This window comes from Callithrix jacchus, chromosome 13 (assembly GCF_049354715.1).
Source record: "Callithrix jacchus isolate 240 chromosome 13, calJac240_pri, whole genome shotgun sequence".
In the NCBI taxonomy this organism is placed as follows: Eukaryota; Metazoa; Chordata; class Mammalia; order Primates; family Cebidae; genus Callithrix; species Callithrix jacchus.
In genome coordinates this window covers 63,260,261-63,284,987 of record NC_133514.1, presented here as the reverse complement: position 1 = coordinate 63,284,987, position 24,727 = coordinate 63,260,261, and the positions used below count along the sequence as shown (strand labels likewise).

Sequence of the window (24,727 nt, the reverse complement as noted above, 5' to 3'; positions counted from 1 at the left end):
CACTCATGAGATAACCAACAGCTAATAAAATGCAAGCTTACCTGGATATGGCACTCTGCCCTTTGTTACCAGTTCTGTCTGTAGAATTCCAAATGACCAGACATCAGACTTTATTGTAAACCGACCATACAGTGCAGCTTCAGGGGCTGTCCATTTGATTGGAAATTTTGCACCTAAAATAATATTGATAATCTTGCTTAATTGTTTTTTTTAATCTATTTGTGTAAACATAGCATAAGCAGGGTTAATCCTGTCAATAGCTCTACTGTAGATAACAGTGTCAATTCTTTAAAGGTATAAGATACATGGGGAAAAAATTCTTTAATTTTTAAAATTTAAATTGAAATAAATCACATTTCTTCCTGATAAGATAGCTGATGATAAAAAAATAAGTTAGTTGTGGAGACAGAAAACAATTTGAGAAAACAGAGGTTGAAGCTCTAGTAAGCCAAAAATATGGATTATAAAATGTGTAACTTTTAAGTATAATCTGGCACCTAATAGCTGTAGTTCACTATTGGTTGACGAGTGAATATTCTATTGAGTTCTAATGTCTACTGATTTTCAACTATAATTTCTTTCCTACTTTATATATCTTTCTGGAAAATTTTACTATACTAGCATTTTTTTAAAGTCCATGTTAATTTACTCAAACATTTAGTGCATGTCTTTTCTGTAGAAGGCATTATGCTAATCATTATGGAAACCTAAAAAGCACAGCTTTCATCATAAGACTCCTATAATCTTATTTCCACAGTAAATTCATAAACTTATTGTAGAAACACATATAAATAACTTATTGTGGAAATAAGATTATAGGCATCTTGACAAACAGAAGATCAAGTTTCCTTGGCACAATCACAATAGGTTTCATTTAAAAAGTGGCAACTGGTTGGGCATGGTGGCTCATGCCTGTAATCCCAGCACCTTGGGAGGCTAAGGCAGGTAGATCACCTAAAGTTAGGAGTTCAAGCCCAGACTGGCTAACATGAAGAAACCCTGTCTCTACAAAAATACAAAAATGAGCCAGGAATGATGGCAGGTGCCTGTAATCCCAGCTACATGGGAGGCTGACGCAGGAGAATCACTTGAACCCAGGAGGTGGAGGTAGCAGTGAGCCAAGATCATGCCACACTCCAGCCTGGGAGACAGAGGAGACTCCATCTCAGAAAAAAAAAAAAGTCGGGGAAGGGGACAGCTACATCACTATCATCAGGGAAATGCAAATTAAAACCACAATGAGATACTATCTTACTCGCAACAATGCCCATAATGAAAAAGTCAAAAAAAACAGTAGTTGTTGGTATGGATGTGGTAAAAGGGAACATTTTTGGACTGATGGTAGGAATGTAAATTAGTGCAGCCACTATGGAAAATAGTATGGAAACTCATTAGATAACTAGAAGTAGAACTACCATTTAATCCAGCAATCCCACTACTGGGTATCTTCCCAAAGGAAAAGCAGTTAGCTGGGTGCAGTGGCTCATGCCTGTAATCCCTGAGCTTTGGGAGGCTGAGGTGGGTGGATCACCCGAGGTCAGGAATTTGAGACCTGGCCAACATAGTGAAACCCCATCTCTATTAAAATACAACAATTAGCCAGGTCTGGTGGTAGGTGCCTGTAATACCAGCTATGCAGGCTGAGGCAGGAGAATTACTTCAACCTGGGAGGTAGAGGCTGCAATGAGCTGAGATCGTGCCACTGCACTCCAGGCTGGGCAACAGATCAAGACTCTGTCTCAGGGAAAAAAAAAATCATTATATGAAGAAGATATGTGCACACACATTTGTAGCAGCAGAATTTGCAACTGTAGATATGGAACCAACCTAAATAACCATCCACCAATGAGTGGATAAAAAAAGTGTGGCAGATATGTACCATGGAATACTACTCAGCCATAAAAAGGAATGAAATAATTTCTTTTGCAGAAACTTAGACGAAGCTGGAGTCCATTATTCTAAGTGAAGTAACTCAGGAATGGAAAACCAAATATCGTATGGTTTCACTTAAAAGTGGGGTTAAGCTATGAGGACAAAAGGCATAATAATAATATAATGGACTTTGGGGAGTCAGGGGGAAAGGGTGGGGGGTGAGAGGTAAAAGACTACATATTGGAGGTGAAACCCCATCTCTACTAAAAATACAAAAATTAGCTGGATGTGGTGGCACGAACCTGTAATCCCAGCTACTTGGGAGGCTGAGGCCCCCAAGAATCACTTGAATCTGGGAGGCAGATGTTTCAGCGCCAAGATCACGCCACTGCACTCCAGCCTGGGCAACAGAGCAAGACTCTATCTCAAAAAAAAAAACAAACAAAATACTACATATTGGGTACAGTGAACAATGCTTGGGTGATGGGTCCACCAAAATCTCAGAAATCACCAATAAAGAACGAATCCATGTAACCAAACACCACCTGTTGCCCAAAAACTGTTGGAAAAAAAAAAAGTGGCAGCTAAATTAAGCCTTAAAGAATGGTTAGGATTTTCGTCTCATGCCTGTAATCTTAGCACTTTGGGAAGCCAAAACAGGAGGACTGCTTGGGCCCAGAAGTTTGAGACCAGCTTGGGTAAACACAGGAAAATTTCATCTCTACAAAAAAACACAAAGAATGGCTGGGTGTGGTGGCTCACTCCTGTAATCCTAGCATTTTGGGAGGCTGAGGCGGACGGATCACGAGGTCAAGAGATTGAGACCATCCTGGCTAACATGGTGAAACCCCGTCTCTAATAAAATACAAAAATTAGCTGGGCATGGTGGCGCACGCCTGTAATCCCAGCTACTCAGGAGGCTGAGGCAGGAAAACTGTTCAAACCCGCCGGGAGGCGGAGGTTGCAATGAGATGAGATCGTGCCACTGCACTCCAGCCTGGTGAAAGAGCGAGACTTTGTCTCAAAAAAAAAAAAAAAAAAGGAATTAGCCAGGTGTGTGGTTTGCACCTGTAGTTGCAGGTAATCAGGTGGCTGAGGAGGAAGGATCACCTAAGCCCAAGCAGGTCAAGGCTGCAGTGAGCTGAGATCACGCCACTGTACCCTAGCCCTGAATGAGAGAGACCCTATTTCAAAAAAAAAAAAAACAAAAAAAAAAAAACACAAAAAAACAAGATTACAGATAGGAAGGCATTCCAGATGGAGGTAACTGCACAAAAGTATGGAGGTTGAACGAAAGCACTATGTCTCAATCTCGGTACCACTACCACTTTGGACCTGATAATTCTGTGCTGTGGAGGATCTTGCCTGCACATTTCTGTACACTGTAGGAGGTTCAGCAGTATGCCCAGCCTCTACCCATTAGATGTCAGCAGTATCCCCTAGGTTGTAACCACCAAAAATGTCTCTAGATATTGTCAGCTGTCCCCTGGTGAGTGGCGGTACAGGGCAATATCTCCTCTGATTGAGACCCTCTGGCCTTAGGCAATACAATGATTTATAAAGTTTGTTAGGAAAAAAAAACGTTTGATTGGCATGTCAAAAGAAGTGTAAAGAGGCTACTACTTACTATACGTATAATGCAAAAGATACTTTAGTCAAATTCTTTCTTGGAGGAAATAACTATTAGAAAGCCACAGTGGTATTTATTGTACATGATTTTATTCATAAAATCAATGACTCTGTGACTCTTCTGAGTGAACCTAGAATGATTCTTATTCTAGAAAACCCTGTATATTCAAAAGAGTTCCGTAAAAAAAACATGGAACACTACATTACAAGCTTTTATGTAAAAGTAATTTTACCTTGTCTTGCTGTGTATTCATTGTCTTCGATTAACCTTGCTAAACCAAAATCCGCTATTTTGCACACAAGATTTTCACCTACAAGAATATTAGCAGCCCGAAGATCTCGGTGAATATAGTTCATTCTTTCAATATATGCCATACCATCAGCAATCTTGGAAAGGGAAAAACAAAAAACACAAAACATATGATACAAAGGGAAGTAGAGAGAAGACAATTATGATTAATATCAAATTGTGTCACTGAAAATCATATATCTCAAAAGGTGATGATGGAAAGAGGGCACAGTCTAGAAGATAATAGGAAAACCAGAAAACAATACAAATGCAGGTTAAGGCTGGGCGTGGTGGCTCACGCCTGTAATCCCAGCACTTTGGGGGGTCAAGGTGGGAGGATCATGAGGTCAAGAGATGGAGACCATCCTGGCCAACATGGTGAAACCCCGTCTCTACTAACAATACAAAAATTAGCTGGGCGTGGTGGTGTGCACCTATAGTCCCAGCTACTCAGGAGGCTGAGGCAGGAGAATTGCTTGAACCCAGGAGGCGGAGGTTGCAGTGAGCCAAGATCATGCCACTGCACTCCAGCCTGGTGCCTGGCAACAAAGATTGTCTCAAAAAAAAAAATGCAGGTTAAATCCAGATTTCAAAAATCTAACACTGGCTGGGTGTGGTGGCTCACACCTATAATCCCAGCACTTTGGGAGGTTGAGGTGGGCAGATCACTTGAGGTCAGGAGTTCAAGACCAGCCTGACCAACATGGCAAAATCCCATCTCTACTAAAAATACAAACATTAGCTGGGCATGGTGGTGGTGCATACCTGTACTCCCAGCTACTCAGGAGGCTGAGGCAAGAGAATCACTTGAACCCAGGAGACAGAGGTTGCAGTGAGCCGAGATTGTGCCACTGCACTCCAACCTGGGCAACAGAAGACTGCGTCTCAAAAAAAAAAGAAAAAAGAAAGAAAAAATCTGACATTACTCTGAAGAGCAAGATTAACCCTCCTAGTATATCTAGTCACCATTAGCAACATAATATCCTAATGTCCTTTGTGTTAGTGGTTAGAAGAGAGAAATCACAAGGTTATTTAGTGCCTCTGGACACAAGCTCATCAAGGTCCCTATGAAGCACAATCTAAGATGATCATCACACTCTAAGATGTGGCCTGCATTCTGTTTTTGCATGGCCAGAGAACTAAAAATGTTTTTTACATTTTACTGATTGACTGTGACAGAGGGTTTCACTCTGTGAAACCTCTATCTCAACCTCTATCTCCTGGGCTCAAACAATTTTCCCATCTCAGCCTACTGAGTAGCTGGGACTTCAGGCATGTGCCACCATGACCAGCTAATGTTTGCATTTTTTTTTTTTTGTACAGATAGAGTTTCACTATGATGCCCAGGCCTCAAAAAGTGCTGAGATTACAGGCATGAGACATTTTGCACAGTCTGGGTTTTATATTTTTAAAGGGCTGTAAAAAGAAAAAAGTATGACAGATTGGATGTGGCTCACAAAACCCAAAACTTTTTCTTTTTTTTTAACAAAAATGGATTGCCAACCTCTCCTACCATAGAGTGTCTATCTTAGAGGCATGAACTGGCCTGGCATATGCCTGTTGTCTATGTATAGTTTCTCAGTATAAAATTTCTCTAAACTGTCAGATTCTGTGGACATTTGGATGCTAAGAGGTTAGATTCCAAAACCAACATGTCAACCAAAGCCAATAATAAGGCCTCTCACATACTTACCACGTATCTGAAGAGAAACTTTTAACAGTTTTCACTGTATATTTAAAACAAAGTCAGAAGAGTAAAACTGTCCCATTTTAAACTGTATATACTATCTTAATTCTTGTGCTGACTAAAGCAAATAAAAAAATTCAGCATACGCTTTAGATTACTAATATTTTCTTTGGAAATATTAGTAATGGATGAATCAAATTAATAGTAATATTAAAATGGATGAATGGAACAGCATTCATCCATTTTAATTTTCTTAAAATATAAATACATATAGACTTTACATCTGTGGAAACATCTATTTTCTAAAAAGTGGTATAATACCAGATTGGCACTGGACTGAGAGTTATATAACTGGTTCTAATACTGGTTCTGTTACCAACAAGTCATGTGAATTTTAGATACCACTGGTCTTTAGATACTTCATTAATCTGTAACATTAAGAGCTCACATTGGATTATCTCTAATATTCTTGCCAGTTCTAAAATTCCATTTGGCCAGGTAATCCCAACACTTTGGGAAGCTGAAGTGGGACAATGCTTTGAGCCAAGGAGTTTGAGACCAGACTAAGCAACACAGAGACAACCCTGTGTCTACAAAATAAATTTTTTTTTAATTAGGTGGGCATGGTGGCCTGTGCCTGTAGTCCCAGCTACTCAGGAGGCTGAGGCAAGAGGACTGCTTGAGCCCAAGAATTCAAGGCTCTTCAAGCAGGAAGCTACCAGTGAGTACACCACCGCATTCTACCTTGGGTGACAGATGAGACTCTGTCTCTAAAAAATTAAGAATAAAATTCCACTGTTTCACTATATAAACTATAATATTCTGCTAAGATTATTTCATATCTTAATATATACTTTCAGTTCAAACAGATACATGTATATATACAGATACCTGAGCAGCCATATCAACTAGTTGTGGAAGCTTCAAATACTTTCCATCTCCTTCCTTAAGGAAATCTAGTAAGCTTCCTGTAAGAGACAACAAGATAATCATACAAAATAAGTAAATCTTATATTAGGATTGAAATGAATACTCCTCCACCCGGAATCACAACACAAAACTTCTTAGCTTTTCATTTTTTAAAATTTTGTGCAGTTTTGGAATTTCCAAATAATTATCTAGCTCCTAGAAGAGGTTTCTAAGCTGAAATTTTGAAAACTTCTACTGCTAACATATGCAAAAAGAAAATGTGTTAACTTTACCTGACAAGAGGCATTTTTTTACTTTGATTAATATCCCAATTCTGATTCAAAAAATAGTATTAAACACTTACATATTTTTAAGTAAATCTGAATCAAGAATTCAGACAACTAGGAATAACTTGGGGGCAGTTAAAACTAAATATAGGTGGCTAAATGAGTTGCTATGGAACTACATCCCTGACCAACTTCCTCTGGAACTGCAAAGTACAATAAATAACAGCAAAGAAAAAGGCTAGAAAAGAAGTCTGATTATGGTTTTTCTATTACTTGCTAAAAGCTTACCATGTACTTGAATTTAATCAAGAGAAAACATCACACAAACCCAAATTAAGGCACATTAAAAACATAAAAGTGGTCTACTCTCTTCAGAAGTAGCAATGCTATGGAAGACAGAGGAAGGTTGAGGAATGGCTCTAGATTAAAGGAGACTAAACAGAAATGACAACTAAATGGAATGCCTGACTATAAACTGGATTAGGGAAGTGTAGTTGGTGGACTGGTTCAGAGCTAGGGAGACCAATACAGGACAGCACTGGACTGAGAGTTATGTAGCTAGTTCTAATACTGGTTCTGCTACTAACAAGTTATGTGAATTCCAGGTGAAAGAAAAACATGAGGAAAATCAGGGAAACAAACAATGAGTTTGGACAGATAAAGAGTTTTAAAAATACAAGGGGCTTTTGTTATCTTGTATTCTAAATCTCTCCCGCCTGGAAATAATCCTACCCAGTGGTATGACAACATCTAATTCTATCATGTTCTCCCAATTAATTCTTAAGATTAATATACAAAGCTAAATGGGCTATTAGGCTTACTGCCATTGTATTTCTTATGCTCCCAATATATTTTTTTTAATTGTTAAAGTCTTTATTTATTTATTTATTTGAAATGGAGTCTTGCTCAGGCTGGAGTGTAGAGGTGTCCTCTTGCCTCACTGCAACCTCGGCTTCCCTGGCTCAAGCCATTCTCATGCCTCAGCCTTCCAAGCAGCTGTAACTACAGGCACAATCCACCACACCCAACTATCTTTTGTATTTTTACTAGAGACAGGGTTTCCCTGTGTTGGCCAGGCTGGGATCAAACTCCTGACTTCAAGTAATCCATCTGCCTCAGCCTGCCAAAGTGCTGGGATTAGAGGCATGAGCCACCATGCCTAGCCTGCTCCTAATATCTTGATTTAAACATCTTCCTTGTCCTTTTCTCCCTTACTTTTTTTTTTGAGACAGGGTCTCATTTTGTCACCCCATATGGAGTACAGTGGCACAATCACAGCTGACTGTGGCCCCAACCTCGGCTTCCCTGGCTCAAGCGATCCTCATGCCTCGGCCTCCTGAGTACAGGAGTACTCAGGAGTACTACATGTGGGTGCCACCATGCCCTGCTAATTTTTTTATTTTTGTAGAGAAGGGGTTTCACCATGTTCGCTATGTTGCCCAGGTCAGTCACCATGCCTGGCCCTCCCTTCCTTTCTGGTTCATCTAATCTACTCTTTGGAAGGGCATATTTGGGCTGGGTGTGGTGGTTTACGCCTGTAATCTCAGCACTTTGGGAGGCCAAGGCAGGCTGATCACTTGAGCCCAGAAGTTCCAAACCAGCCTGAGAACATGGTGAAACCCTATCTGCACAAAAATACAAAGATTAGCTGGGTGTGGTGGCATGCACCTGTAATCCCAGCTACTTGGAAAGCTGACATGAGAGGACCACTTGAGCCCAGGGAGGTCGAGGCTGCAGAGAACTGTGACTGCACCACTGCACTCCACCATGGGGAATAGAGTAAGACCCGACCTCACAAAAACAAAAAGAAAAACCAAACAAACAAATACCATATTTGGCAACTGGTTTGCAGTAGACATTCCTTCCAAAGAGCGCCGGGTGCTTTGGGTTTTTAGGTGTGTTCTGGTTATCAATTAATAGGATGTATCATTTCTTAACTTTTGGTTTCCGTCCCTTTGAGGGGAAAAATTTTCCTGTAGCAAACAAGTAACTTGTAGTTGTCCATGTCACCACTAGATGGAACTACATCACTGGTCAAGGTAGACTACTGGAGAAGGTGACATAGTGACTACTGCGTATTGCTGATTCAAGAGTAAAAATAACAATAATAAAGCAGATCAAATCAAGTAGATAAAAATCACGCCTGTCAGCTTATCTGCTTACTTACTAGTTCCTCTTCTAAAGTATCATTTGCACAGGGAAAAGAGGAAAGAGCATCAATCTTCTCTTTTCTTCCTCCTCCCCCTAACTAACCCTGTTACTGAAAAGCCCATCTTGTGGTCTAGAGTTTAGGAAAATGAAGAAATTTTCATTGAAAGTAGTGGGGAGGGCCCAGTGTGGTGGCTCACTCCTAGCACTTTGGGAGGCCAAGGTCGGTGGATCACGAGATCAGGATATGGAGACCATCCTGGCCAACATGGTCAAACCTCCTCTCTACTAAAACTACAAAAATTAGCTGGGTGTGGTGGTGGCAGGCGCCTGCAATCCCAGCTACTTGGGAGGCTGAGTCAAGAGAATCACTTGAACCCGGGAGGTGGAGATTGCAGTGAGCCGAGATCGTGACACTGCACTCCAGCTTGGCGACAGAGGGAGACTGTCTGGGGGTAGGAGGTTGAGGAGGCTGGGCACGATGGCTCATGCCAGTAATCCTAGCACCTTGGGAGGCCAAAAAGGGAGTAATGCTTTGAGCCAGGAGTTCAAGACCAGCCTGGGCAACAGAGTTGAGACCCCTATCTCTATTTTAAAAGAAAAGTAGTGGGGAAAAATTTCTTAGAAGTCCTGAATGTCGGGAATATGTTTATATTATTTTAACTTTATCTAATTTCTTTCTTTGCTTTAGTACTAAAAATACAAGTTTCTTTCTGATTTTATCATTTTAATTAAATGTGTGCAAACATTTTCTATTTTTACCTTTCTAGCTTTTGCATTTCTTTCAGTCCAACTTAATTAATTTAGCCTACCTACTATTCCTTTTAAAAGTCACACTATCCTCTAGAATAACTGGATAATCACTAACTATTCCATTAACAAAGTGTCAGGTTTCTTCTATTCAAATGTCTACATAAAAGTCTTAAATCAGGAAACAGTATATGGCAAGTCTACATGCATACAAACAGAAATAAAGACTTATAAAAATTGTCAACCTGAATATCCAAAAAGATACTAATACACGCATACCTTTTGACATAAATTCAGTGACAATGTAAATTGGCTCTTCAGAAACAACAGCATATAGTGGAACAAGTTTATCATGTCTTAATTTTTTCATTATCTGAGCTTCTTGAAGAAAAGCTTCTGGCATCATTGTACCTGGTTTTAGTGTTTTGATTGCTACTTTTGTGGTTCCATTCCATGTTCCTAAAGAAACAACACATTTTATGAATTTGTATTTTATAAAGGATTTTAGACCAAACTTCAGTAAACTGCAGTTATCTTAAATATTGAAACATATTTTATCATAAATTGTGGCACTTTAATCCATAGCTAAACAGTGACAGAAAACAAAAATTCAGGTTTCTTACCCATCCACACTTCGCCAAAGCATCCTTGTCCTAGTTTAACCTCTAGTCGCAAAGATTCTCGAGGGATTTCCCAAGCATCTTTTGCTAGACCTTGAGTCTGAGGTTTCACAGTTGGACATACAGTGGTTAACTTGTGGCATAAACCATCAGCATGTTCTAGATAAATGAATAAACTACATTGTAAAATCAATTACAAAAATTAAGGCGCATAGAGTGTATCAATATTTTAATAAGTTTAAACTAGAAAAACAAAAACAGAAGTCCTTTCAAGTTTTACTCTAAAAACACAAAACAAATAGGGAGTTCTCCATAAGAGGCCAAACATGAAGTATACATAAGTGAAACATTTTGTAAAATATAATTTTTAAGTTATTATTATGATTTTGAGACAGAGTTTTGCTCTTGTTGCCCAGGCTGGAGTACAATGGTATGACCTCTGCTCACTGCAACCTCTGCCTCCTGGGTTCAAGCGATTCTCCTGCTTCAGCCTTCAGAGTAGCTGGAATTACAGGCATGTGCCACCACACCTGGCTAATTTTGTATTTTTAGAGATACAATAGGGTTTCTCCACATTGGGCTGGTCTCGAACTCCTGACCTCAAATAATCTGCCCATCTCAGCCTTCCAAAGTTCTGGGATTACAGGTGTGAGCAATCACAACCGGCCTTAATTACTATTTACTAAATGCTTAGTAAGCTCCAGTATTGTGCTAAATCAGCACTTTACAAATATCTCATATAAATACAGCTTTGAAAACCTATGCAACTTTTCCCCCAAGGTCCCGAAGTTAGTAAGTGGTAGAGATGGGACTCAAATCCAGGTCTATCTGCTTCCAAAGTTCTGCCTTTGTAAACTGGGCTTTATTAATTCTCAAAGAGAATGCTATCATTAAATGTTACCTCTTATAGCCACTAATTTGTAAGAGGCATACAAAAAATCAAGAAAAACGTTCATTTATGAGACTGCTGTTTTTCTTTTTTTGAGATGGAGTCTTGCTCTGTCGCCCAGGCTGGAGTGCAGTGGTGTGATCTCAGCTCACTGTAACCTCCACCTCCCAGGTTCAAGTGATTCTTCTGTCTCAACCTCTGGAGTAGCTGGGACAACAGGCACACACCACCACGCATGGCTACATTTTTTTGTATTCTTAGTAAAGACAGGGTTTTGTCATCTTGCCCAGGCTGGTCTTTAACTCCTGACATCAAATGTGCCTGCTTTGGCCTCTCAAAGCGGTGGGATTACAGGTGTGAGCCACCATGCCTGGTCTGTTTTTCTTTTTTTGCAGAGATGCAGTCTCGCTATGTTTCCCAGACTGTTCTTGAACTCCAGGCCTCAAGTGACCCTCCTGCATCAGTAGCTGGGATTAAGGGCACAAGCCACCACACCTAGCAGGAGACCGATTTTTTAAATAAGGGAGACACAAAGTCAGGGACCCCTAGATTCATAACTGCTTGACTTGTGAATTCTGCTTATACAATCTTTCTTATTGTAAATGAAACATACTCCCTGCTCTTCTCACTAAATAACCACATAAATTCACATTTTAACAAAGGCAATTACAAGTGATGCCACTGCTTGGAAACAGGCTTGATCAATGTCAAGACTGCTGGTTGACTTGATAGACTCAGTTGGCAGCTAGCTGTCATTCAAGAAATTACCATGGAAACATCCCCTCTCCTAACACTAATCATGTAAAGACTTACAGGTGCATTCATATGCCAAGTTGGTAATGAAAAATTTTGAGACGGAAGATTCTAATATTAAATACCTTCAGAGGTCCTTGAAAGACAAAAATGTCTATAATTGTTATCAGTTTATTTTCTAGGATAAGAAAAATGCATCATCAGACCAAATTTCATTGGATTTATACTTTAGGAAATCTTAGGTGATCCAGCCCATGCAGAGAAAGGTAATCCTTCTGATATAATTTTTTCTGTTAAATGTTTAGTTTTACTTATTAAGTATCCATAAATATATACTTTTATGTTTATTTTCACAATGTATATGTGGTGAAATTAATGCCAATGTAAATACTATGCCAGCAAGATATGAGGACTCAAATGATGGCAGTCTAATTTTAGCATATTATCTGAGTAGCACAATGCAAGTACTAAGCATTACCTGTTCCTCCTTTTAAAACTAGAATACAACAGACATTTATTGGGGATGTATTATGTGTAAATAAGTATGTTAAATCTTAAGAGAAATGAGGATATGGATTTTGTTCTCATAAATTAGAATGTGAGAAAATAATTTTTACCTTTGAAATATTCACATACCTGTGTAGTGTTTTACCAATTTCTGCAGAGTTTCAAATTGTGCTCTAGTTGTGATATAGTATCCACCATTGTCAAGTTTCCTAATTTTGTAGTGCTTCACATTGTCACCCCTTACCTCATCCCAATCACGAATAGAGAGGGAATAAGCACCTGGGTGGAAAATAAATATTTTCATTATATCTTTCTCAAAACACTGTCCCAAGAAATTTTATACTTACACTAGTATAACAATATTCATACCTTTAGTAGTTTCACTCTCTCTTACTAAGAAAATACCTCGTTGATTTCCAGGATTCAGGAGTAATCTTTCAGCATCTTTTCTCCCCATTTTGCCAAAATACCATCTGGAAAAAAATTGTGTTTTGAATCGAAAAGTATGAGGTTCAGAAAAATTATACACAAGTGTCAGTAAGAATGGAGTGGGATAGGTTTGAATGACAAAGAATAGCTACAGAACACAGCTCAAAATATAAGAAAATGTAAGAGTTTTATTAAATAGTAATATCATAAATATTACTGTTAGCATATACTCTTAATAGTATTTCCATCTATTAACTACTCAATATGTCTCTTAAAACTCCACCTGACAGTCACAGGAACAGTAAATGGAGAAGGAAAGACAGCAAAATAACAGATCTTTTCTGCCAGTGACAAATGGAAATATTAAGACTATGATAGGAGGAACAGAAGTGGTTCCCTGGTAACAGCGTCAATCATCTGTATTCAGTAAGTATATCATACCCAAATTATTAGTAACTCTAAATGTGTGAGGTTTAATTTATAAGTTTTGTGGAAAAAAAAAAAAGACAGTATCACCGGGTGTGGTGACTCACACCTGTAATCCCAGCACTTAGGGAAGCCGATGTGGGTGGATCTCCTGAGGTTAGGAGATGGAGACCATCCTGGCCTCCATCTTTACTGTAAAGATGGGTGAAATCCCATCTTTACTAAAAATATAAAAATTAGCTGGGCATGGTGGCACACGCCTGCAATCCCAGTTACTCGGGAGGTTGAGGCAGGAAAATATCTTGAAACAGGGAGTCAGAGGTTGCAGTGAGCCACTGTGCCATTGCACTCCAGCCTGGCAACAGAGCGAAACTCCATCTTAAAAAACAAAAAAAACACTGTCTGCTGTATACTGTGGAAGACCTCACAGAATACTGGAGAAGACAAAAGAACAAAACAGAAAGCAAGAAGCACCAAAGAACAGAGTTACTGAGACACATTACATATCATTAATAAAAGCAAACAAACATTGACAGAGCACCTATCATTGCAAGGTCCTGTGTTAAGTGTTGCAATATGAACATAAACTAGCGTTTATGAATCCTAGATAAACTGGTTTGACCTATACGTAGTATGTTACTGAAGGAGAATTTTGACATTGTAAGAGTCAAAAAATAGGACACAAAACTCCCATGCATCCTACATAAACCCTACAACTAGATTCCCCAATGGTTAACATTTCGCTTTGTCATACTTTCTCTCTCTATATATGTATGTGTGTGCATGTGTATATATGCTTTTTTTTTCTGAACTAATTCTAAGTTGCAAACATGCTGAATTATTACCTCAAATACTTCAGTGTGTAATTCCTAAAAGAGAAGTATACTTTCCTACATAACTACAATGCAAGTGCCTAACTCAAGAAGTTAATGGTCATACAAAAACTAACTGAAGGTAATTATTTTTCCAGGGGCATATTACTTTTGCAATCATAAAATGGTATTAAATCTCTGAAATAGTAAAACTTTAGAGAGTGTAAGTCTTTGGACCGGGTGCAGTGTCTCATGCCTGTAATCCCAGCACTCTGGGAGGCTGAGGTGGGTGGATACCTGAGGTCAGGAGTTCAAGACCACGCTTGCCAACAGGCAAAACCCTGTCTCTACTAAAGATATAAAAACTAAGGTTGGGCGAGGTGGCTCAACCCGTAATCCCAGCATTTTGGGAGGCCGAGGTGGGTGGCTCACGAGGTCAGGAGTTCAAGACCAGCCTGGCCAAGATGGTGAAACCCTGCCTCTACTAAAAATATAAAAATTAGCTGGGCATGGTGGCAGGCACCTGTAATCCCAGCTACTCGGGAGGCTGAGGCAGGAGAATCGCTTGAATGCCTGGGGGTGGAGGTTGCAAAGAGCCAAGACCACACGCCACTGAACTCCAGCCTGGGCAACAAAGTGAGACTCTGTCACTAACAAACAAACAAAAAAAGATGTAAAAATTAGCCGGGCATGGTGGCACATGCCTGTAGTCCCAGCTATTTGGGAGGCTGAGGCAGGAAAACTGCTTGAACCTGGGAGGCAGAGGTTGCAGTGAGTTGCACTACTGCACTCCAGCCTGGGTGATAGAGCCAAGACCCTGTTTCAAAAAAAAGTAAGTCTTTGTGTCATATGTATGGTATGCATATAGACACCAATATCCCCATCCCTACCACCACACCCCCATACATAAACTGTAAGTTAAAAAAGAAGTCAAGGCAGGGAATGGGGATAATCTGAAAATTTTTGAAGTGAGACAGTCTGAAAAATATGTAAAAGGTTTATAGGTATATATTTCTTTTTTTTTCTTTATCTGCCATCTAAATTCCAAGGTATATATTTCTTAAGTGAAAACATAAAGGAGAGAGACTCAGCATAAAGAAATATAATTGATGCAGATTCTTTTATGCGTCTACTCTAAGTGAATACTATGACATTACTTATTAAGTAACATCTATTAATACAATACATTAGCTGTATAAAGCCTGGTATGTAATTCTGTGTGTGTAAAGTTGTGGCTAAGTAGAATGTGCATTAAAATATTTTTAAAATCAAAATAATTAATAAAATATGAAGCAGTGCCATACTCTTCTGCCTGAATGGAATCTGCAGGTGCTACATAATTGCTTGGGATATAACCATTCTTTCCTGTAGCGATTGATCTTGCTTCCCACCAGTCTCCTTCCCTGCAACACATAAAACAGCAATCACAGCAAGGTAGAGACTATTGCCCAAAGTACAATGAACTGCAGTGCTATCTTGTATCTGAAGTAAACAAAGGCTATTACTTTCATTTTTTATTTATGCATTTCATTGGATAAAGAATTAAAAAAATGATACTAAAAAATAGGTTACATGAATTAAAGGAAGCGTAATTGCATACTTCTACTCCAAATAAAACCCCAAAACCCTACAAACTTTTAGTTACAAGAACTCTTTAACATAATTCTTTCAACCTTAGACAGACTATAGTGAATAAAACGATTTGGGAGATAAATTTTCAAATTACTCAGTTTCTATTGTTTTCTTTATTTTATTATTTTTTACACTTTAAGATGTAATTTGCAGGCCATAAAATCCTCCCACTTAAGATGTACAATTCACTAGTTTTTAATATATTCACAGGGTTGTACAACCATTACTACAGTCAATTTTAGAACATTTTCATCACTCCAAAAAGAAACGCAGTCACTCCCCACCCCCATTCCCTCCAACCACTGTCAATCACTAATATGCTGTCTCTATGGATATGCCCACTGCATACACTTCATATAAATGGAAATATGTACATTTATGTGGTCTTCTATAACTGACTTCTTTTACTTGACATTTTTTTTAAAAGATTCATCTAGGTTATAGCACGTATCAGTAGTTCACCACTCTTTATTGCCAAATGCTTTTCTTTTTACAGTACATAAAATTGTAACATTCTTTTTTACTCATTTTAGGAGGAAAATTGAAATGCTCTAACATTCCTGTAGCCAAGCAACAAAGTTAAACACTGAATTTCTGGACCAGGCACGGTGGCTCATGCCTGCATTTTGGAAGGCTGAGGTGGGCAGATCACCTTAGGTCAGGAGTCTAAGACCAGCCTGGTCAACATGGTGAAACGCGGTCTCTACTAAAAATACTAAAAGTAGCCAAACATGGTGGTGCACATCTATAGTCCCAGCTACTCAGGAGGCTGAGGCCGAAGAATCACTCGAACCTGAGAGGCAGAAGTTGCAGTGAACCAAGATCACACCACTGTACTTCAGCCTGGGTGATAGAGCGAGACTCCCTCCAAAAACAAAACAAAACCAACAAACAAAAAACTGAATTTCTGGCCCGGTGTGGTGTCTCACGCCTGTAATCTTAGCACTTTGGGAGGCCAAGGTGGGTGAATCACCTGAGGTCAGGAGTTCATGACCAGCCTGGCCAACTTGGTGAAACCCTGTTTTTACTGAAAATACAAAAATTAGCTGAGCGTGGTGGCACATGCCTGTAATCCCAGTTACTCAGGAGACTGAAATAGGAGAATCACTTGAACTTAGGAGGCACAGTTTACAGTCAGCCAAGATCATGCCACTGCACTCCTGCCTGGGTGACAAGAGCAAAACTCTATTTCAAAAAAACCAAGAAACAAAAAACTGAATTTCTAGAGTGATGCATATTTATAAAAATGTTATCTAGAAATATTCTAGTAAGACTAAAATTAAATTACAATTTCAAACATGAGAAGTACATGTGGTAACACATAAGCTCTCACTTTTTAAAATTAATATGAAAAAAGCAAATATTATCAGTGTTTAAATAGGAAGATAGATAAGGGATTTGTTAGTAAAGATTAAATACATGTTTTGCTTCACCAGAGATAAAAACTAAAAATGTACTGTCTAAATTAAAATGTTATAAATGCTTGGGGTAAATCTGCTCTCTAGAAAATGAATGAAAAATCCCTCAGTAATTCAAATATTTAGAAAATCATACACTTGGTTTGTGGTTCCTCCTATCTACTAAGCACTTTCAGATATACAAACTGAAAACCTTGTATTCGATCCTGCTAAGCATTCATTGATTCATTCTAACATTTACTGAATACCTACTAAGTGACAGACTTTAGAACAGAGTGTGCTAGGAACAAAAGTAAAAAGACTGCCCTTGACTTCAAGGAATTCATAGTCTGGAGCTGGGTTTTGCAACTTCAGCTCTATTGACCCCTTAGGCTTGATCATTCTTTGTTGTGGAAGGCTGTTGTGTTTATTTTAAGATGTTTACCAACATCCCTGAACTCTACCCACTAGAAGATAGTGGCAGCACCCCCACTGTGACAACCAAAAATGTCTCTGAATATTGCCAAATGTCCCTTGGGTGATTCTACCCCAGGCTGAGAACCATTGGTCTAAAAAAATGACAAGCAAGTGACAAAACTATTATTCAAAATGTGATGAGATCTATGACTGAAGTTTACACAGGGTCCTACGTAAACACCTAACAGAGATACTTAATCCAGCAGGGGATAGGGACTGGGCCAGGCAGGAGGGGAAGAATGTAAGGAAAGGCATCCTTGATAAGAGACATATGAACTATATTTTGAAGGGTGAGTAGGATTAGCTAAATAAAGGAAAGAAATGGAAAGATGAGAAATAACATTCCAGAAAAAAAAAAAATGTATATGTGAAAGCACAAGAGTATGAGAAACTCCAGGATACTCAGAAAACTGCAAGTAATTCAGTATGTCTGGTAGTAGAGTTAAAAGGGGGGGAGAAGCACCCAGCAAATTCTCCGTGATTGATGCCTTTTATCATTGTTTTCCTTTTATCTGGACGGCAAGTGGTAGATACTGAATGATTTTAAAGTAGAAGGATATGATCACATTTTATGTTCTGGAACAATAACTGGTAGCAGATGGGAACAAGGATGGAAGAAAACATGACTGGAAACAAAGAGACATAAAAATATATTTTGAGAAGTTACAAAGTGGTTATTATGCTTGCTAATTTCTATTTTCTACAACAAGCATCACATTATCTACAGTATACTTCTAGACAAAAACTCTAAAAGTCACCTAAGGAAAAAGAAACAACTTAATTTCATCAACTGAAAAGTACATAGGTTCCTCACCCAACTTTTTCCCTTTGCTTTTTTTTTTTTTTTTTAAAGAATAAGATTTGAACTGAACTAAATTTAAAAAAAAAGAAAAGGAAAAGAATGAGATAAGATCTTTAAGCCACCTGGAACTTAGAAAAATAGGAGCATTGGAATGGACCCGCAAGATAACTGTTTAGGAACAGCTCAGGATTGCAGCTCCCAGTGAAAGTGCAGAGGGTGAGTGGACACTGCATTTCCAGATGGATCTTTATTGCCCACAGACCAGGAGATTCCCAGGTGGAGGAGCCCCATGGGTCGCCAATGCAGCTGTTTTGGCCAGTGTGGCTGTTTGGCCAGCTCCCTGGCAAGGCAGTTCTCCGTACAAAATACACTGGTCTGGTTGCCCATTTAAGCTGGTGATTGGAGCTCTGGGAAGGCAGAGTCTCCCATTCATCTGATTAAACAGAGGTCTGAAGCAGGGAGCCAGATCAGGAGATTCCCGGGCAAAAAACTGCCATGAATCTCATTGCCATTGTTTGAGCCGGCGCAGTGGGTCGCCGCATGGGAAATCACACAGATCCCGGTACCTTTTCAGCAGGCAACTGGAACACCTGGGAGAGAGTCAACCGTTCAACTTAAAAAAAAGGCTCTGAGGCAGGGAGCCAGGTGATCAGGCTCGGTGGGTCCCACCCCCACAAAAAGAAAACAAAAAAAAAAACCAGCAATTGGAAACGCTCTGGGTTCAGAGTTTCACGGCAAGCACAGCTGAACCCGGGAGGGTCCAGCTCTGTGGGTAAGGGGCGTCCACCATTACCGAGGCACTCCACCCCTACAGAAGTAGTCAGCCATTGCTGAGGCAGCCCCCGTTACCGAGGCAACCCACCATAACAGAGAGAGTCCGCCATTACAGAGGTGGGCCACCATTGCTGAGGGAGTTCTAACCACACACATATAAACAGGAATGCAGGGAAGTTCACAGGGTAGCAGGGTGGAGCCCACAGCAACTCAGTAAAGCCTCTGCAGGTAGACAGTGACTAGGCTGCCTCCTTGCTGGGCAGAGTAGCCCTGAAACAAAAAGGCAGCAGCACAACAGAAACTCATAAATAAAGCCCTAACTCCCAGGGACAGAGCACCTGGGGGAAAAAAAAGGGGGTTTATGAGTTCTGTTGCAGCAGACTTAAACATACCTGCCCAGCAGATCTGAATGAACAATGGAGCTCACAGCTCAGCACTTGAGCTCCTATAAAAGACAGACTGTCTCCTCAAGCAGCTCCCTGACCCCCGTATATCCAAAGTGTCACCTCACAAAGGACTGGTCAGACTGACATTTGGCAGGCATCTTTCTGGGACAAAGACAGCAGAAGAAGGAACTGGTAGCAACCCTCACTGTTCTGCAGCTGCTGCAGCTGATCCCCATGCAAGCAGGGCCTGGAGTGGACCTCAGCAGTCCTACAGCAGAGGGGCCAGACTGTTAGAAGGAAAACTAAGAAACAGAAATACTTCATCATCAACAATCCGGATGTCCACTCAGGGACCCAATTGGAAAATTAGCAACTAGTCAGACGACAGGTGGATAAATCCACAAGATGGCAAGAAATCAGCACAAAAAGGAGGAAAACACCCGAAACCAGAACACCTCGCCTCCTACAAGGGACCACAACTCCTCACCAGCAAGGGAACAAAGCTGGATATAGAATGAGTGTGATGAAATGACAGAATCAGACTTCAGAAGGTGGGTAATGAGAAACTTCCGTGAGCTAAAAGAACATGTTCTAACTCAATGCAAAGAAACTAAGAACCTTGAAAAAAGATTTGACAAAATGGTAACAAGAATGGACAACTTAGAGAGGAATATGAGTGAATTGATGGAGCTGAAAAACACAACATGACAACATCGCGAAGCATGCACAAGTTTCAGCAGCTGAATTGACCAAGCAGAAGAAAGGATATCAGAGGTCAAAGATCAACTCAATGAAATAAAAAGAGAAGGCAAGATTAGAGAAAAAAGCAGAAAAAGGAATGAACAAGATCTCCAAGAAATATGGGATTATGTGAAAAGACCTAATCTACGTTTGATGGGTGTACCTGAATGCGATAAAGAGAATGAATCCAAGCTGGAAAATACTCTTCAGGATATTATCCAGGAAAACTTTCCAACCTAGCAAGGCAGGCCAATATTCAAGTCCAGGAAATACAGAGAACACCACAAAGATATTCCTCAAGAAGAGCAACCCCAAGGCACGTAATCGTCAGATTCACCAGGGTTGAAATGAAGGAGAAAATGCTAAGGGCAGCCAGAGAGAAAGGTCAGGTCACCCACAAAGGGAAGCCCATCAGACTCACAGCAGATCTCTCAGCAGAAACCCTACAAGTCAGAAGAGAGTGGGGGCCAATATTCAACATCCTTAAAGAAAAGAACTTCCAACCCAGAATTTCATATCCAGCCAAACGAAGCTTCATAAGTGAAGGAAAAATAAAATCCTTTGCAAACAAGCAAGTACTCAGAGATTTTGACACCACCAGGCCTACTTTAAAAGAGCTCCTGAAAGAGGCACTATACATAGAAAGGAACAACCAGTACCAGCCACTCCAAAAACATACCAAATGGTAAAGAGCATCAACAAAATGAAGAATCTGCATCAACTAACAGGCAAAAAAGCCAGCTAGCATCAAAATGGCAGTATCAAATTCACACATAATAATATTAACCCTAAATGTAAATGGGCTAAATGCACCAATCCAAAGACACAGACTGGCAAATTGGATAAAAAGCCAAAACCCATCTGTGTGCTGTATCCAGGAAACCCATCTCACATGCAAGGACACACAAAGGCTCAAAATAAAGGGATGGAGGAAGGTTTACCAATCAAACGGAGAGCAAAAAAAAGCAGGAGTTACCATTCTCATCTCTAATAAAATAGACTTTAAAGCAACAAAGATCAAAAGAGACAAAGGACATTACATAATGGTAAAAGGATCGCTACAACAAGAAGAGCTAATGATCCTAAACATATACGGACCCAATACAGGAGCACCCAGATACATAAGGCAAGTTGTTAATGACTTACAAAGAGACTTAGACTCCCACACAATAATAGTGGGAGACTTTAACACTCCACTGTCAATATTAGACAGATCGACCAGAAATAAAATTAACAAGGATATCTAGGACTTGTACTCAGACCTGGAACAAGCAAACCTGATAGACATTTACAGAACTCTCCACCCCAAATCCACAGAATATACATTCTTCTCAGCACCACATCACACCTACTCTAAAGTTGACCACATAATTGGAAGTAAATCACTCCTCAGCAAATGCAAAACAATGGAAATCATAACAAGCAGTCTCTCAGTGCAATCATGTTAGAACTAAGAATCCAGAAACTAACTCAGAACCACACAGCTTCATGGAAACTGAACAACTGGCTCTTGAATGTTGACTGGATAAACAATGAAATGAAGGGAGAAATAAAGATGTTCTTCGAAACCAACAAGAACGAAGACACAACATACCAGAATCTCTGGAACACATTTAAAGCAGTCTCTAGAGGAAAATATAGAGCAATAAGTGCCCACATGAGAAGCAAGGAGAGATCCAAAATTGACACCCTATCGTCAAAATTGAAAGAGCTAGAGGAGCAAGATCAAAAAAACTCAAAACCTAGCAGAAGACAAGAAATAACTAAGATCAGAGCAGAACTGAAGGAGATAGAGACACAAAAAACCCTTCGAAAAATCAATAAATCCAGGAGCTGGTTTTTCGAAAAGATCAACAAAATAGACCACTAGCCAGATTAATAAAAAAGAAAAGAGAGAATAACCAAATAGATGCAATAAAAATGATAAAGGGAAATCACCACGGATTCCATAGAAATTCAAACCATCATCAGAGATTATTACAAACAACTCAATGCACATAAACTAGTACACCTGGAAGAAATGGATAAATTCCTGGACACTTGCCTACTCCCAAGCCTAAACCAGGAAGAAGGTGAAACCCTGAGTAGACCAATAAGAAGATCTGAAGTTGAGGTAGCAATTCAGAGCCTACCACACAAAAAAAGCCCAGGTCCAGATGGCTTCATAGCCGAATTCTACCAGACACATAAAAAGAGCTGGTACCATTCCTTCTGAAACTATTCCAAATAATCCAAAAAGAGGAAATCCTTCCCAAATCATTTTATGAGACCAACATCATCCTGATACCAAAACCTGGCAGAGACCCAACAAGAAAAGAGAACTTCAGGCCAATATCCATGATGAACATATACGCAAAAATCTTCAATAAAATACTGGGAAGCCGATTGTAACAGCACATCAAAAAGTTTATCCATCATGATCAAGTAGGATTCATCCCAGGGATGAAAGGCTGGTTCAACATACACAAGTCTGTAAAAGTAATTCACCACATAAACAGAACCAAACACAAAAACCACATGATTATCTCAATTGATGCAGAGAAGGCCTTTGACAAAATTCAACAGCTCTTTATGCTTAAAACCCTCAATAAACTCGGTATTGATGAAACGTATCTCAAAATAATAAAAGCTATTTACGATAAACAAACAGCCAGTATCATACTGAATGGGCAAACACTGGAAGCATTCCCTTTGAAATCTTGCACTAGACAAGGATGCTTTTTCTCACCACTCCTATTCAATATAGTACTGGAAGTTCTAGCCAGAGCAATCAGGCAAGAAAAAGAAATAAAGGGTATTCAAATAGGAAAGGAGGAAGTCAAATTGTCTCTATTTGCAGATGACATGATTGTATATCTAGAATACCCCATTGTCTCAGCCCAAAAACTCCTGAAACTGATAAGCAACTTCAGCAAAGTCTCAGGACACAAAATCAATGTGCAAAAATCACAAGCATTCCTATACACCAATAAGAGACTTAAAGAGGGCCAAATCAAAAATGAACTGCCATTCACAATTGCTACAAAGAGAATAAAATACCTAGGAATACAACTAACAAGGAATGTAAAGGACCTCTTCAAGGAGAACTACAAACCACTGCTCAATGAAATAAGAGAGAACACAAACAGATGGAGAAACATTCCATGTTCCTGGTTAGGAAGAATCAATATCGTGAAAATGGCCATACTGCCCAAAGTAATTTATAGATTCAACCCTATCCCCATCAAGCTACCAATGAACTTCTTCACAGAACTGGAAAAAAACATCTTAAACTTCATATGGAACAAAAAGAGAGCCCGCATAGCCAAGTCAATTATAAGCAAAAAGAACACAGCGGGAGGCATCACACTACTGGACTTCAAACTATACCACAAAGCTACAGTAATCAAAACAGCATGGTACTGGAACCAAAACAGAAATACAGACCAATGGAACAGAACAGAGGCATCGGAGGCAACACAACATGTCTACAACCATCCGATCTTTGACAAACCTGACAAAAACAAGCAATGGGGAAAGGATTCCCTGTTTAATAAATGGTGTTGGGAAAACTGGCTAGCTATGTGCAGAAAGCAGAAACTGGACCCCTTCCAGACACTTATACTAAAATTAATTCTGGATGGATTAAAGACTTAAACATAAGACCTAACAACATAAAAACCCTAGAAGAAAATCTAGGCAAAACCATTCAGGACATAGGAGTAGGCAAGGACTTCATGACCAAAACTCCAAAAGCATTGGCAACAAAAGCCAAAATAGATGAATGGAACCCAATCAAACTCCACAGCTTCTGCATGGCAAAAGAAACAGTCATTAGAGTGAATCAGCAACCAACAGAATGGGAAAAAATTTTTGCAGTTTACCCATCTGACAAAGGGCTGATAACCAGAATTTACAAAGAAATAAAACAGCTTTACAAGAAAAAAACAAACAAGCCCATTCAAAAGTGGGCAAAGGATATGAACAGACACTTTACAAAAGAAGACATACATGAGGCCAACAAACATAGGAAAAAATGCTCATCATCACTGGTCATCAGAGAAATGCAAATCAAAACTACATTGAAATACCATCTCACGCCAGTTAGAATGGCGATCATTAAAAAATCTGGAGACAACAGATGCTGGAGAGGATGTGGAGAAATAGGAACACTTTTACACTGCTGGTGGAGTGTAAATTAGTTCAATCATTGTGGAAGACAGTGTGGCGATTCCTCAAGGACCTAGAAATAGAAATCCCATTTGAACCAGCAATCCCATTACTGGGTATATATCCAAAGGACTGTAAATCGTTCTACTATAAGGACACATGCACATGAATGTTCACTGCAGCACTGTTTACAATAGCAAAGACCTGGAACCAACCCAAATGCCCATCAATGATAGACTGGACAGGGAAAATGTGGCACAAAAACACCATGGAATATTATGCAGCCATCAAAAACGATGAGTTCGTGTCCTTTGTAGGGACATGGATGAACCTGGAGACCATCATTCTCAGCAAACTCACAC

General features: G+C 39.6%; 1 protein-coding gene across 1 annotated transcript in view; it reads right to left on the bottom strand.

Moving 5' to 3' along the window:
• Positions 1-24,727, bottom strand: part of YES1 (YES proto-oncogene 1, Src family tyrosine kinase) — a 109,848-nt gene that overhangs the window by 10,314 nt on the left and 74,807 nt on the right. Inside the window, exons 4-11 of the mRNA XM_008979575.5 lie at positions 15,312-15,410; positions 12,710-12,813; positions 12,470-12,619; positions 10,195-10,350; positions 9,851-10,030; positions 6,369-6,445; positions 3,735-3,888; positions 42-173 (exon numbers count right to left, since the gene is read on the bottom strand). Of these exons, the coding sequence (XP_008977823.1) occupies positions 42-173; positions 3,735-3,888; positions 6,369-6,445; positions 9,851-10,030; positions 10,195-10,350; positions 12,470-12,619; positions 12,710-12,813; positions 15,312-15,410 (1,052 nt within the window). The remainder of the gene's footprint in view (positions 1-41; positions 174-3,734; positions 3,889-6,368; positions 6,446-9,850; positions 10,031-10,194; positions 10,351-12,469; positions 12,620-12,709; positions 12,814-15,311; positions 15,411-24,727) is intronic.